Genomic DNA, 16,307 nt, shown 5'->3' with positions numbered 1-16,307 from the left:
ACAGTCCAGTCCCATCTGTGCCACAGGATTACGGTTTGATTTCAAGTACTGTTTTGTATTAAGTGCGGAGTTAGAAAGGGAAGTGCTGTGCTGCGCATACTAAGGTATACTAGAAGGGGTGGCTGAACTTGGTGTACAGTGGGTTCACTTATTTTAAAAATGGTGTGGTAACTAAGTCTATAACTAACTTGTTCCCTCTCCTGCCTGATTGAACCTGCAGTAGGTGTAGTTAGTTGATTGCTAACCTAACACCTGGTTGGGGTGTCTCGCTCTTTAAAAACAGAGGCTTGTAATGAATCCTGAGCTTGCATGCCTGGATTACTGTTTGATGTCAAGTGGTGGTTGTATTAAGTGTGGAGTTAGACCCAGAAGGTGTGGAACAGGGAATGTGTGAAACAGGGTATACTAGTATAGTGAAGTACAGTGAATTGTTAGTATTTATAACTCCATAGTTGCAACAATGAGCAGGATTGAAAATGCGACTCAAAGCACATCTTGCCACATGTATGTGCACTTGGAGCAGCAATTCCAAGGAGCATACCGCTGTGAGAAGTGTGAGCGGGTGGTCTCTTTAGAGTCAGAGATTGCTGATCTGAAGAGGAAACTTTTAACATTGACGGACATTGATAATCTTGAAAGGAGTTTAGTGCTCACTGAGCAGGCCCTTGCTGGGACTAGTGGTGCAGATGGTGGAGCTGTGAGTGAGGAGCAGGTAGGTAGCTGGGTAACAGTTAGAAGGGGAAGCAGGGGCAATAGGGAGAGGCAGGCCAGTTCTTAGCTGACCCATCCCAATAGAATTGCTATATTGAGTGAAAATATTGGGAGTGTCAGGGCAGAAATGGCAACGCTGGGGGAGACTAATTCCTCTAGCAGCCAGGGGAATACTTCCTCCAGCACAGAGGGGACTCATGATGCTCAGATACCAAGAAAGATTGTGGTGGTAGGGGACTCCATTATTATCAAGGTAGATAGGGCAATCTGTTGCCATGACCGCGTGAACCGAACAGTTTGTTGTCTTCCGCAGGCTCGCGTTCAGCACATTGCGGATCGGGTAGACAGATTATTGGGAGGGGCTGGGATTGACTTGGCGGTCTTTGTACGTGTTGGCACCAATGACAAAGTTAGAGAAAGATGGAGGGTCCTAAAGAATGATTTCAGAGATCTAGGCCAAAAGCTTAAGGCAAGGACCTCCAAGGTAGTATTTTCTGAAATACTACCAGTGCCATGCGCTACCGCAGGGAGACAGTAAGAGATCAGGGAGGTTAATGCATGGCTAAGAAAGTGGTGCAGGAAGGAGGATTTTGGGTTTTTAGAGCACTGGGACTCCTTTTCTGAGAGGTGCCATCTTTATTCTAGGGACGGATTGCACCTCAATGAAGAGGGATCTTCTGTGCTGGGGGGAGAGTGCTAAAAAGGTTGGAGGAGATTTTAAACTAGGATGGAGGGGGGAGGGGAATGAAACAGATAATGAATAGAATAGATAGGGAAATAATAAGGGGTTATGAAGGTAGATTGGGGACAAGTGCCAAGCAGGGAGACACCTATATTAAATACAGATAGTACTAGAAAACTTCTAAAGACTAAACCCAATTGGCGCAGAAAGTCAGGCGCAGATAAGATAGTACAGACCGAAAAAAAACTTAAATGCATGCTTGCTAATGCGAGAAGCCTGACAGATAAAATGGTGGAACTTGAATAGCTACAAGGGAGCAGTATGATATCATAGGCATTACTGAAACATGGTGGGATGAAACTCATGACTGGACCTCCATATACCTCACGTTACTCCCCTCTGCACCTCCATATACCTCACGTTACTCACCTCTGCACCTCCATATACCTCACGTTTCTCCCCTCTGCACCTCCATATACCTCACGTTACTCACCTCTGCACCTCCATATACCTCACCTCTGCACCTCCATATACCTCACGTTACTCCCCTATGCACCTCCATATACCTCACGTTACTCCCCTCTACACCTCCATATACCTCACGTTACTCCCCTATGCACCTCCATATACCTCACGTTACTCCCCTCTGCACCTCCATATACCTCACGTTACTCCCCTATGCACCTCCATATACCTCACGTTACTCGCCTCTGCACCTCCATATACCTCACGTTACTCTCCTCTGCACCTCCATATGCGTCACGTTACTCCTCTCTGCACCTCCATATACCTCACGTTACTCCCCTCTGCACCTCCATATACCTCACCTCTATATACCTCATGTTACTCACCTCTGCACCTCCATATACCTCACGTTACTCATCTGCACCTCCATATACCTCACGCTACTCACCTCTGCACTTCCATATACCTCACGTTACTCCCCTCTGCACCTCCATATACCTCACGTTACTCCCCTCTGCACCTCCATATACCTCACGTTACTCCCCTCTGCACCTCCATATACCTCATGTTACTCCCCTCTGCACCTCCATATACCTCACGTTACTCCCCTCTGCACCTCCATATACCTCACGTTACTCATGTCTCTAACCCTCCCAACATAACCCTTGGACTGTAAGCTCTTTGGGGCGGGGTTTCCTTTTGCCCAGTTATTTACCTGCTGCACTTATTCCCTTTGCTTGTAATTTATTTACCTTGTAATGTTGTAACGTGATGCGTACATTGCCAGCGCTATATAAATACAATTGTACATACAACTATTCCTAGATAAGAAAAAAGAACCTTTAAATGAAAAGCAGAACCCTTACCCCGTGTCCGCATGGCCACTGTCACACTCTGGGACATCACGCTGGCCACTTCCTGCAGCTTCTGACCCGGGTATGATACAAATGCTTTGACGCGGCAGCTGTAGGATCCTAGATCACCTGGCTGGGCTGAATATATCCTGAGACGGAAGGACCCAGGGAGGGGTGCCAGCTTCTCCAGAGAGATGTGCCGCATGCCCACGTCCCCTCCTGTGTAACGCTCACCCAAAGATATGACCCCATCAGTAGTGACCGCTGCCACAAGCTGCCCACGGGAGTCCTGGCTGGGTGTCATCTCCCATTCCATGGAAAACACCACATCTGGTGGAGGAGCAGCAACGGTCGACACGTTGCAGAACATCTCCACAGTGTCTCCAGAACGGACATCAAGCTCAGGAGGTCCGGAGGTGACCTTCAGCTGACTCTCTAGAGAGAACAAGAATGTGATGAAAGCATTGAGGACCATCTTCAGCTGTGAAAGAGAAGGGCTAGCAGAGCGGCCTGTAATATCCCAATGTCTCTCTTGGGGAAAGCACCTCCCTCAATACCTCATTCTCAGACAATATTTTATCACTCCCCACATTTATCTAATTCCATAATGGGGAGTGTGTCAGAGCGAAGGCAGACTGCAACTTGTGTTGCAATAACAAGGTTTTAAATGCACTGAAATAATGTAGTGATCTCATTACATTAGACTCCTTTTTCCAGGAAAGAACTTCTTGGTGCACAAGAATTTCCTCCATGCTCAAAGACGGCACAACTCCGACCATTTCCCCTCTCTCCACCAGCAGCAATGGACAGTACTCGCGAGCTTGGTGCTGCCGCAGTATCTAAATAACTCTTAATACCAGCTCGCCTCCCCTTCATTCTCATAATTCTTACAGGCCCCACATACTCACTCCCCCTCATTTTACCCTACAAGATTCAGTGCCCAATTCTAGCAGTATGGGCTGCTATTGCAAGAGCTCCTTTCTGCGACTCTCTCACTCTGTCCCATTTTCAAAGCCGTCCCTAGAAGGGTTTACGTGTTAATTCTTGAATTTCTCACCTATCGTCTGGATTATGACTTGGGCCAGAATAGATTGTTTCTCTGTGATACTTTGCCAGCTGCCATCCGGATCCTGGATCCACTGTGTTGCTGTACAGTGGTACGTGCCGGTGTCCTGTGGGCGGGCACGGGAAATCACCATCTTGTATGTGGCAGGGTCAGGTTTCTCAATGCGCAGCTCGCCATTTTGGTAGCGGGCAGCGTACACCCCCGTGGGGGCCGGTTCCATGCTGAAATCTCGTTTCACCGAGATGATATCCTGCATGGTCTGGCGACCATCGGGAGCATCAAGGGCGGTCACTCCAAAGGAGATGGAGAGGTGAGTATGCTGGGGAAACTCACTCCGTGCTATGCAGGATAAGTGCAGCTCCATACTCTCCGCCAGGGTTAGCTGCAGGGGGGACACGGCTGCCAGGCGCCCCTTGTGAGGATACTTGGCTGATACTTGCAGACTGTCTGGAATAACTAAAAAAAAAAAAAAAGTTATATTCCGTTTTTCCTTTTTGTAATACTTCAAAATATTTCAATAAAAAGTATTACACACACCACTCTGCACATTACTACAGGCAGAACGGGATTGATTGATGCAATTTGTAATTAGGCTGTTTGGGGCAGAAATTTCTTTAGTGCCATTTGGTACCAAATCGGGCGCCAATGTACGGAAACTCCCACCGAATCTGAAGCAGAATCTGCCAGCGAGACGTGTGTTCCCTGTCAGGTTTAGATACAACACCGATAACATACACATATAGTATACACAACAATTCCCTAAAAGGACACCATCATACAACATGCAAAAGACAAAAATACATTTAAAAAAAAAAAATCTGGAAGAGGTACGAGAGCCGGGACTGAGACATAAAGAGGGCGTTCCTTCCATTCCTAATATGCCATCCAATGTAGAAATATTCAATCTTTCCACTCATTCTCACCCAACTGTGGACCTAAATCAGTTTAAAATCTTTTTCTAGAGTTAAGCAAATAAATTCATAAATTGACTTTACAGAGATTTTTTCTGAAGAAAAAAATAATAAGATCCCAATCTTTGATATTACAGACTCACAAGATTTAATACCCACCAGAAAACTAACCTCACTTCTCGAAGAAAAAGACGGTCCCTCTCAACCTTCTATTAGCTCTATAGATTCATCTCTCTATCTCCACTGGTATCAGACATAGAAGTTATTGAGACACCTTCAAGACAAAATCTACTTTCCCCCCCAGGGGGGGGGGGGGGCGAAGATAAACAGGCGAAGATAAGCTTGAAATCAGCCTAAATATTAATTATGCTATATTGATATATATCCAGCATGTAACTAGTTAATTTAGTATTGTTAGAATTTATATTTGAAAACGATTAGCTGACTCTGCAATGATAAGTTCAATCTGTCTGAAGACAGCCAGGTGTAGAAAGGTGTGACAGCTTTGTTGCAAGAGTTTGAATTGAAAGGTTAATTAAATAGATAGTTGGTAAGACAAAACAGGTCTTAACATATTAAGAACATAGGGTTAACTGTAGTTATTTAGGGAACAAAGTTTCTTCTAGATCAGGGGTGCGCAAACTTACCTTAATGCACCCCCGTCTCCACTCCAGCTTGCGCCCCCCCCCCACAGCGTCATTTGACGCCGGTTGCCATAGAGACGCGTCACTGGAACCAAGGCAAGTAAAACGTTAGAGGCATCGCGCGATCCCCAGCATTTCTTTTAAATGTCTTCGGGGAATTGCGGGGCCTCTGTAACAGCCGCCACCCCCCCCCCCCCCCCAGGAAATTCTCACGCCCCCCTGTTCTAGATCAAAGTGGATATTGCTAAATGAAGGAATATTGATTTAAGCATTGATGATTGACCAAGAATATTTTGAGCTGATAGCAAGAGAAATAGGTGACTGCAATGTTAAGACTGCTTGAAGAGAGATGTATAAAGATTGCATTCGAGTTTATGGAAATCAGAATCCTTTACCGCCCAAGCAAATAACAGAGCTACAGATTCCGCACTCTACCTGCATTCTATACACCTGAATGATGAAACCAACAGTAATTATGCTGCAACAGATGCTTTCTATGGTCTCTGATTAAATTGAGGAAAGAACAGTGCCGTGGACTATTTGATATATATTGAAAGGTGGGACATTCATTTGCACCCATTTAATGAAGAAAATCTTCATTTGGCGAACCAGCAAGACGGATCTTTAACAGGATCCAACTAAAGATTTTCAAACTCTTTTCTCAAAACATCTGTCATTAGCTATTAGTGATATATGTATATTACTGCTTCGAAGTGCTATGTGCATGGATAGTTCTATATAAATACAAAGATATACCTACACACAGTAGGTAAAAAGGTGCTAAACTGTGGCTCTTAATAAACTGTAATAGCTGAAGTGTTACACAAAAAAGTGCATTTCCTGGCCACACTCATCATTTTTTTTTATTAAGTTGGAATTACTGTTTACTGAATACCTGATATTCAGGGGACCCACATCTGGAAGGCCCTGAACGTTGCATCTTAAAACACCAGTTTGTAACAGCAAAGGGACGGTTTCTAATTGTCATAATAGTTTTTTTTTTGACCTTTTTGGAGTTGGGGTACCTTTCAGGAGGATCTTGTCGCTGTAGCTGCCGTAGTAATTTGCGTCTGTGGTGGGTGTGTAGCACTCGTACACGCCGGCATCGTCGGGGCGCAGACGCTTGATGTGGAGTTCTGCGTGGTCCCCACTCGCACGGTGGACATACACATCCCCGCTGTCCACACGGGCCTTGTACACTGCATATGGAAAGGTGGGGTCTTTAGTGCTGACAAGGTTGATGGAGGTGTCCGGGGCTGTGGGTCGGTACATGAACCACTCAAAGTTCTGCATGGCTGGGCCCTCATATCCGCTCACGTTGCAGGGGATGGAGATGGCCGTGCCCTCTACACGATACAGGGGTCCTACAGGGACCTGTACCTCCCGGGACCTGCATAAGCCTGCAGGGAAAGAAAGAAACATCTAAATCCCCAGGAACCACAGCAGAGAGACCGCCATGGAAACGTCTGCAGCAGAGAGAGAGAGACCGCCACGGAAACGTCTACAGGTGAGAGGTCTGCGTTTGTGCGTATATGTGCATATATCAATCAAAAAATGAATAGACGATACCGTTCTGTGGCTAACAAAATGCTTTTATTTGTGTGAGCTTTCAAGATACCCTGATCTCTTCTTCCGCGGTGTTACAATGAATAAAGCAAGCAAAGTTTTACTTAAAAACAGTGCATCTTGGAATGTATCAGATTGAAACCTATCCCTCCCCCCTGTGCAGTATGCGATTTATGTCTTGAGGTGTTAAATAGTCCCTGAATGCTAGGTGTGTGTGTGTGTGTGTGTATAAAGCGCCCACAGTGTATACAGCGCTTTACAAAAGGTGTGTGTGGAGTGGGAGTGTATATCAATGGTGTGGGTAGCTGTGGAAATGTAGGAGGTGTTGCATTACTAAAACTGTGTGTACATATAGCGCAGTATCTATAGACATGGCCTTTAGCACTCATGGGAAAAGAGTTCTCGTGTCAGCAGTGACTCATGAAACTCATGCACAACGTGAAGGTGGCCATACTCAAAGGTAATCTTAGAACACCGAAAGAGAGACGGTTGCATGAATACAAAGTTATGCAACTGTTCGGGACACTTAGTAGCGGCCTAAACCGAGATCGCAGCTTCATGAGTCACTACGCAAGAGAACTCTCTTCCCATGAGTGCTTAAGGCCATGTCTATACATGCTGCGCTATATGAATGCACACAGAGCTGTCTCTTACACATACAAATACTTTGTTATTCCATCCCTATATACCAATAGGGACCACATAGTATCTACACACACTTTTAGTAATGCAACACCCTCCTACATTTCCACACCTACCCACACCATTGATATACACTCCAACTCCACACACACCTTTTCTAAAGCGCTGTGTACACTGTGGGCATTTTATACATTTATATTTACACACACAACTAACATTCAGGGACTATTTAACACCTCAAGTCATAAATCACACACTACACAGGGGGGGAGGGATGAGCTCTAGTCACATCCAAGATGCACTGTTTTACGTAAAACCCCTTGTCTGCTTTATTCATTGTAATATCGCCGGAAGAAGAGATCAGTGTCTCGAAAGCTCACACAAATAAAAGCATTTCGTTAGCCACAGAACGGTATCATCTATTCATTTTTGATTATTAAGCTTGGCTAACACAGTACATACACACACATATATATATATATATATATATATATATATATATATACATATAGTGAAAGGCAGGGTTGCAGACCTGTCTGAGACATGCAAATGAACATACAGTAATATTTACAGTTGATATATATATATATATATATATATATATATATATATATATATATATATATACCCTCAGCCAGCAGTACACACACACACACACTCTCACCCAGCCAGCAGTACACACACATCCTCACCCAGCCAGCAGTACACACACATCCTCACCCAGCCAGCAGTACACACACATCCTCACCCAGCCAGCAGTACACACACACTCTCACCCAGCCAGCAGTACACACACTCTCACCCAGCCAGCAGTACACACACTCTCACCCAGCCAGCAGTACACACACATCCTCACCCAGCCAGCAGTACACACACATCCTCACCCAGCCAGCAGTACACACACATCCTCACCCAGCCAGCAGTACACACACATCCTCACCCAGCCAGCAGTACACACACACTCTCACCGAGCCAGCAGTACACACACATCCTCACCCAGCCAGCAGTACACACACACCCTCACCCAGCCAGCAGTACACACACACTCTCACCCAGCCAGCAGTACACACACATACATATACACACACACAGACACACACACACTTCCTCACCCAGCAGGGCACACAGAAGGAAGCAGACCCACGAATTCTTCTCAGCCTCCATCTTACTGTCTCCATCAAGTGACATAAATCCAGCCTGGGAATGAAAGAAATCTCAGCCACACAGAGCAGCCTCTCCTCCTCCTCCCACAGGGGGGACTCCTCCTCCCACAAGGGGAAGTCCCTCTTCCTCCTACCACAGGGGGAAGTCTCTCCTCCTTCCACAGGGGGGGGGGTCTGCATTATGGATGGGATGGATGGGATAATAGAGGATGGATAGTATGGGAGGCATGGATAGGATAATAGGGATGGATGGGATGGGATAATAGGGGATGAATAGGATAATAGGGATGGGATGGATGGGATAATAGGGGACGAATGGTATGGGAGGGAGGGATGGATGGTATGGGAGGGATGGATGGGATAGTAGGAGATGGATAGTATGGGAGGGATGGATGGGATAGTAGGGGATGGATAGTATGGGAGGGATGGGATAATAGGGGACAGATGGTATGGGATAGTAGGGGATGGATGTATGGGAGGGAGGGATGGGATAGTAGGGGATGGATAGTATGGGAGGGATGGATGGGATAGTAGGGGATAGATGGTATGGGAGGGATGGATGGGATAGTAGGGGATGGATAGTATGGGAGGGATGGGATAATAGGGAACTGATGGTATGGGAGGGATGGATGAGATAATAGGGGATGGATGATATAGGGGGGGTGGATGGGATAATAGGGGACGGATGGGATAATAGGGGACGGATGGGATAATAGGGGACGGATGGTATGGAAGGGATGGGATAATAATTGATGGATGGTACTTCTGTATTGCTCTGCATACTGCATATATACATACTCTCCAACAGTAGTTGTGCTACTCTGTACACTACATAAATACATACCCTCTGTACCTATTTAGCAAGTACACTGCATGTTTTTGGGTCCTATCTGTTAAACAAAGAATGCCCCAGAGGCAATTAGCCATAGGGCGACATGGGACTGGGCATGACCCGATTCACCTCGCTCAAAGGGGCCGAAAGGTGATTGGTTAATGCAGGTCTGGCTTGTAATATTGCGGCGCTCCGTGCCGGGAACTAGTGCGGGGCCTCTTAGCTTCTCCTTCGCCATGTCTTCCTGCAGTGTCCCTCATCATGGCACCGCGACGTCAAATGGTGTCACGCTGTCATGACAACGGGACATCATGCGGCGTCATGGCAACTTGATGCCATTTGACATCGCAGTGCCATGATGAGGGCTACTGCAGGAAGACATTGTGAAGGAGAAGGTAAGAGAGTTACAGAGGCCCCGCGCTCTCCCACCGGCAATCAGTTTTATTGTTGCGGGGACGAGCGTGGGGCCTCTGTAAGCGCGGGACTCGGTGCAGTGGCCCCGACTGCATCAAGCCAGCACAAGGTTAATGGCAAGCTGGGAAATTTAGGCTGTGGTCCCAGTAACTGCCACAGCGCACAGCTCGGCGTGTAAGCACCGCCCCTCAATGGGGCTGGGCCCAGTAGTCACCTTCACGCTGAAGGTGCAGCCGCGCCGTACTGCAAGGTTTTTTTCAACTCAATGAAATTGAGTTCAAAACTTGCGACGGAGGTGTGGCCACGCCCCCACCGGCGGTTCACCCAATGAGGGCGAACCAGCCGCGTGACATGATGGCCACACCCCAGTAAATCCCCAACCACGCCCTCTCCCGTCGCAAGCTTCCCTCTCTCCTGGAGACCGCAGATCGCAGTTAGCGCTGTGCACGCGCCCCCTCCCCCCCCGCCGGGCGCGCGTGTCACAGTCATGACTGGGACCGCAGCCTTAGGCGGGAAAGGTGTAGGTTGTTATAGGTAGAGATAAGGCAGGTCTTTAGGGATTGGTTGAAGGTGTGTTGCTAGGCTAAGGGTCAAATCATTGGCTGAAAACTGCTAGGCAGGGAGGAGTCACGTTTGGACGGGAATTTTGAGGATATAAATAAAGGACAAGATATTTTCACTCACCTGTGGGGAAGACTGGGTCAAGATTCAGCTGCTCCATCCCAGCAACAAGGGTCTGATACCATGACGTGGGAGGTGGAGCTGGAGACTTTAATGCCTGCGCTAAAGGAAAAAAGTGCTGCAGTCTGGATTGAGTGCTCATACGCTAAGGGAGGTATCGCAGAGGGAGGCGTCAGAGCATAGGGAGGCATCGGAGCATAGGGAGGCATCGGAGCATAGGGAGGCATGACAGGGAGGTGTCAGCTGAGGGAGGTATCATAAAGGGAGGCATCGGAGCATATGGAGGTATCACAAAGGGAGGTATCACAGAGGGAGGCGTCGGAGCAGAGGGAGGTATCACAGAGGAAGGCATGGGAGCTGTGGGAGGTATCACAGAGGAAGGCATGGGAGCTGTGGGAGGTATCACAGAGGAAGGCATGGGAGCTGTGGTAGGTATCACAGAGGAAGGCATGGGAGCTATGGTAGGTATCACAGAGGGAGGCGTTGGAGCAGAGGTTGGTATCACAGAGGGAGGCGTCACGCATGTGTAGCTTCATAGAACGAGCAGTGAGGAGACAGTCTCCTTAGGCCTCGGGCATGGTGCCTCGGGCCGCGCTGAGCCATGCTCCTGCTCTGCCTCGCCTGCTCAATCTGGTGCTTTTTTGCGTCCTGGCAGGCGAGGCAGTGAGCGCACTTTGGGGACAGGCGTGGTGGGAGGCGGGGCTAGTCCCTCGCTCCCATTGGATGTTTGCGGTCACGTGACTGCTCCTCTGCTCCCCTGAGTGCCGAAATTTAAACTTGCCTGTCTGCTGAAATTTTCTGAGCCTCCGCACGCATGCGGAAGCAGCTGCTAAAGCCGCGCTGATCACAGATGAAGGGTAAATTAATCTGCTCAGCGCGGCTCAGCGGGGTCTGTTGGACTATGTCCCAGGCCTTAGGCATGCGCAGTAGCTTGATGCACTTAGCAAGGCGTTTATCTCCTTGCACAAGCGCATTCAGGCTCTGCAAAGGGAATGGTGTCTATCACCCTGCGCATGCTCAGAGTCCATCTGCGCGATCGGATTACCTTTTTGCGCATGTACTAGAATATTGTATATCCCTGCACACTTACATTTGCGTCACGATCGTCAGATCTTTCTCCGAGCATGTGCTTTGGCATAATAGGGTGAGTGTAAGCATATTAGTTTGCGCATGCTCAGTTGATGTTATTGATCGCGTAACTATGGAAACGTATGCCTTTAAATAGTGCCGTCTTCCTACACATGCAAAAAAGTCCCTGATGAAGCACCGTAGCTGGAGGGAAACGTGCGTAGGGCACGTAGTGATGTCATCAGCCTCCGTTATGGAGCTGTTTTAGTGTTTGTGTCACGAAGTCTCAGCTGTTCAGAGCATTACAATATACTGTGTTACACCATATTAGTTAGGCACTTATGATAGGAGCTTGAACGAGTTTATTCAGTGCCACCTTAGCTTGGGCTCTATGGTCTATTTATCTTAGAGTCTACGCTGCATTACAGCTTATGGTCTAGAATAGATAGTATCCATCCCTATCAGTTTGGATTGCAACACCATATCCAGTCATTTTCTCTATTTATGGTTGGTTCTGCGTTGCTTTACTTATACTATCTAGTGGTGTGTGTGGAGGGTTGCCATCTATTGGTCACCTCATATTTACCACACACTATTTATATATATATTTCCCTAAACTAGTTACACACCTCTCCCCTTTTGGGTTTAGAGAGGTTTTTCTATGGTATAATAATGTAATTAGCTGCACCTTATTAGACCTGAAGCTAGTATTTACTATGGTCTTCAGGTAACGTATTATCTTCCCGCAGCTCACACTCCATTCTCCTCCTCACTTTTAAAGCTCTACACTCTTCTGCCCCTCCTTACATCTCAGCCCTAATTTCTCGCTATGCACCATCCCGACTCTTGCGTTCCGCTCAAGGATGTCTTCTTTCTACCCCTTTGTATCTAAAGCCCTCTCCCGCCTTAAACCTTTTTCACTGACTGCCCCACACCTCTGGAATGCCCTTCCCCTCAGTACCCGACTAGCACCCTCTCTATCCACTTTTAAGAGCCAACTTAAGACACATTTGCTTAAAGTAGCATATGAATAGGATATTCTGAACACATCTTTTTATACTATATTGTGAAAGCACTGTATGCCTGTCTGCATGGTCTCTGTCTCTAGGGGAAATCTCATTGGTCTCTTGGCCCGCCCGCCCCCGCACACCTCTCATTGGCCTGAGGCGGAGTGACGGGCCAAAGGACACACAACACACACACACACGCACACACACCTCTCTCTGTCCTCTCCCCCCCCCCCATCACACTCACCTCCCCCCCTCCCCGGTGCTCCACTCACCTCCCCGCCTCCGCTCCACTCTCCGCTCCACTCGCCTCCGCTCGCCTCCCTCTCGCTCCACTCACCTCCCTCCAATCACCTCCCTCCCGCTCCACTCCCTCCCTCCCGCTCCACTCACCTCCCTCCCGCTCCACTCACCTCCCTCCTGCTCCACTCACCTCCCTCCCGCTCCACTCCCTCCCGCTCCACTCCCTCCCGCTCCACTCACCTCCCTCCACCTCCCTCCCGCTCCACTCACCTCCCTCCCGCTCCACTCACCTCCCTCCCACTCCACTCACCTCCCTCCCGCTCCACTCCCTCCCACTCCACTCACCTCCCTCCCGCTCCACTCACCTCCCTCCCGCTCCACTCCCTCCCGCTCCCTCCCGCTCCACTCCCTCCCGCTCCACTCACCTCCCTCCACCTCCCTCCCGCTCCACTCACCTCCCTCCACCTCCCTCCCGCTCCACTCACCTCCCTCCCGCTCCACTCACCTCCCTCCTGCTCCACTCACCTCCCTCCCGCTCCACTCACCTCCCTCCCGCTCCACTCACCTCCCTCCCACTCCACTCACCTCCCTCCCGCTCCACTCCCTCCCACTCCACTCACCTCCCTCCCGCTCCACTCACCTCCCTCCCGCTCCACTCCCTCCCACTCCCTCCCGCTCCACTCCCTCCCGCTCCACTCACCTCCCTCCACCTCCCTCCCGCTCCACTCACCTCCCTCCTGCTCCACTCACCTCCCTCCCGCTCCACTCACCTCCCTCCCGCTCTACTCACCTCCCTCCCGCTCCACTCACCTCCCTCCCGCTCTACTCACCTCCCTCCCCGGGGACAGGCAGTGGCCAGGCAGCCTGCAGCTGCCACGCGGCGCCTAAGATGGCGGCGGCCGGAAGGACCCCCTTCCTCCCTCGCGGAGTAACTAAGATGGCGGCGGCCGGAAGGAGAGGTGACGTACGTGTGTGTGTGTATGTGTGTGTGTGTGTGTGTCACTGTGTGTGTGTGTCACTGTGTGTGTGTGTGTGTGTGTGTGTGTGTGTGTGTGTGTGTGTGTGTGTGTGTGTGTGTGTGTGTGTGTGTGTGTGTGACACTGTGTGTGTGTGACACACTGTGTGTGTGTGTGGGACACTGTGTGTGTGTCAGACACTCTAGGGTGGGGACCGGAGCTACGCATGGGGGGCGGGGGGGCAGGAGCGGAGAGAGAGGGGGGAGCGGAGAAACATACAGGGAGAGTGGAGAGGAGGGACCCGTAAATTTTAAGAAACCCACCCCCCCTCCTGTCCACTGTCCCCCCCCTCCTGTTCACTGTCCCCCCTCCTGTCCACTGTCCCCCCCCTCCTGTCCACTTTCCCCCCCCCTCCTGTCCAATGCCCCCCCCTCCTGTCCACTGTCCCCCCCTCCTGTCCACTCTCACCCCCCTCCTGTCCACTCTCACCCCCCTCCTGTCCACTCTCACCCCCCTCCTGTCCACTCTCACCCCCCCTCCTGTCCACTGTCCCCGTCCCCTTCTGTCCACTGTCCCCGTCCCCTCCTGTCCACTGTCCCCGTCCCCTCCTGTCCACTGTCCCCGTCCCCTCCTGTCCACTGTCCCCGTCCCTCCCCTCCTCCTGTCCACTGTCCCTCCCCCCTCTCCATCTCCTGTCCACTGTCGCTCCCCCCACCTTTTCCTAGCGGGAAATTTAACTCACGGGCAACGCCGGGTCTCTCAGCTAGTGATACATAAAGCTTGGCCCCCTGCAGACGCACTTACCAGAACTCCCTCCTACTGTCTCTGTACGTTCTCCCTACCTACCAATTAGACTGTAAGCTCCTCGGCGCAAGGACTCCTCTTCCTTAATGTTACTTTTATGTCTAAAGCACTTATTCCCATTATCTGTTATTTATTTGATTACCATTTGTATTACTACTGTGAAGCGCTATGTACATTAATGGCGCTATATAAATAAAGACATACAATACAATACAATCTTAAGGTGCATTATTGAGTTTTCTCTCTGTTCCCTATCGGGGATTACCATCAACGCTGATTTTAACCATTTAATCCCTATCACTTGACAAGTATTGTACTGTGTCAGTGTTTATTATTAAAAAGGGATTATTGTTTTTTCGTCTCATTATTGTTAACTTGATTTTTAAATTACTGTTACACTTACAATCGGTAATATATGTTTTAAGTAATATTATTAAAAGTTACATTTTAATTCTCAGTGGTGTGCATTTAAGTGAATTTTTCTTTGTGCACCCTGTGTTGTGTGCTCACCATTTCACTAATTCACTTTCCGTTCACAGTTTGCACCCACTCATTATAATTATCGATTATTTAATTTGTTAATTTTTATGGCCTTTAGTTGATCACTCTCTATCACCACTCCCTTTTCTCTTTATAATGGGTTAATACATTTTATTTTTTTAAAGGTCATTAGTTAAACGTGGATATAGTTATATAAACAATTTGGGTGATGTGTGTGCTTTCTGTATGACAAGCAATTAAGAAAAAAAATGTTTTTACATTTAAACATGAATGCACAACAGGTGCAGGTAACCACCCAACATTTTGCTGTTTCAAGTGCTTCGGTAACGCCATGCCAAGGGTATAGAACAGTGGTTTCCAAACTTTTTTTGGTTAAAGAACCCTAAGTGAAATTCTGAGGAACCCCCAACCCTCTCTAATAGCGCGTCTGAAATCAGAGGAATTGTAAGGAACTCCAACCCTCTCTAATAACGCGTCTGAGATCAGATGCATTGTAAGGAACAACAACCCTCTCTAATAGCGTGTCTGAGATCAGATGCATTGTAAGGAACTCCAACCCTCTCTAATAGCGCGTCTGAGCTCAGATGCATTGTAAGGAACCCCAACCCTCTCTAATAGTGTCTGACATCAGATACATTGTAAGGAACCTCAACCCTCTCTAATAGCGTGTCTGACATTAGATGCATTGTAAGGAACTCCAACCCTCTCTAATAGCGCGTCTGTGATCAGATGCATTGTAACTTCTTCTGTTTTTAATACAATTTTCAAATGACCAGAAAATTGCAGGGAACCCTTTAGGGATGCCCGGGGAACCCTGGTATAGAGAGAGAATATACAGGTAAAGGCGAGGAGAGAATATATGGGTATCTATTTTATCTGCTATCACAGTCTCCATGGGTAATGAATCCCACACTGTAACTGCCCTTACTGTAAAGAACCCTTTCCTTTGTTGCTGGTGAAATCTCCTTTCCTCCAACCTTAAGGGATGACCCCGAGTCCTTTGTACTGTTCTTGGGATGAATAGTTCTTTTGAAAGCTCCCTGTACTGTCCCTGAATATATATGTATATAGTTATCATATCCCCTCTTAGACGCCTC

The 16,307-nt window shown here is 48.5% G+C and overlaps 1 protein-coding gene across 3 annotated transcripts in view; it reads right to left on the bottom strand.

The window, feature by feature from the left end:
* The window catches only part of RIT1 (Ras like without CAAX 1), a 41,618-nt gene that overhangs the window by 7,988 nt on the left and 17,323 nt on the right, over positions 1-16,307 (bottom strand). Inside the window, exons 2-6 of one of the 3 annotated variants that reach the window (XM_075608160.1) lie at positions 10,635-10,733; positions 8,654-8,738; positions 6,359-6,733; positions 3,770-4,234; positions 2,725-3,147 (exon numbers count right to left, since the gene is read on the bottom strand). In XM_075608160.1, coding sequence (XP_075464275.1) covers positions 2,725-3,147; positions 3,770-4,234; positions 6,359-6,733; positions 8,654-8,729 — 1,339 coding nt within the window. In that variant the 5' untranslated portion in view covers positions 8,730-8,738; positions 10,635-10,733. Of the gene's footprint in view, positions 1-2,724; positions 3,148-3,769; positions 4,235-6,358; positions 6,734-8,653; positions 8,819-10,634; positions 10,734-16,307 lie in introns of those variants that run through there. The other 2 variants (XM_075608161.1, XM_075608163.1) reach the window with 2 other exon arrangements.

Source organism: Ascaphus truei, chromosome 7, assembly GCF_040206685.1.
Source record: "Ascaphus truei isolate aAscTru1 chromosome 7, aAscTru1.hap1, whole genome shotgun sequence".
Classification (NCBI taxonomy): Eukaryota; Metazoa; Chordata; class Amphibia; order Anura; family Ascaphidae; genus Ascaphus; species Ascaphus truei.
Note: the sequence above shows the minus strand (reverse complement) of the source record. Positions and strands in the feature narration are given on the sequence as shown.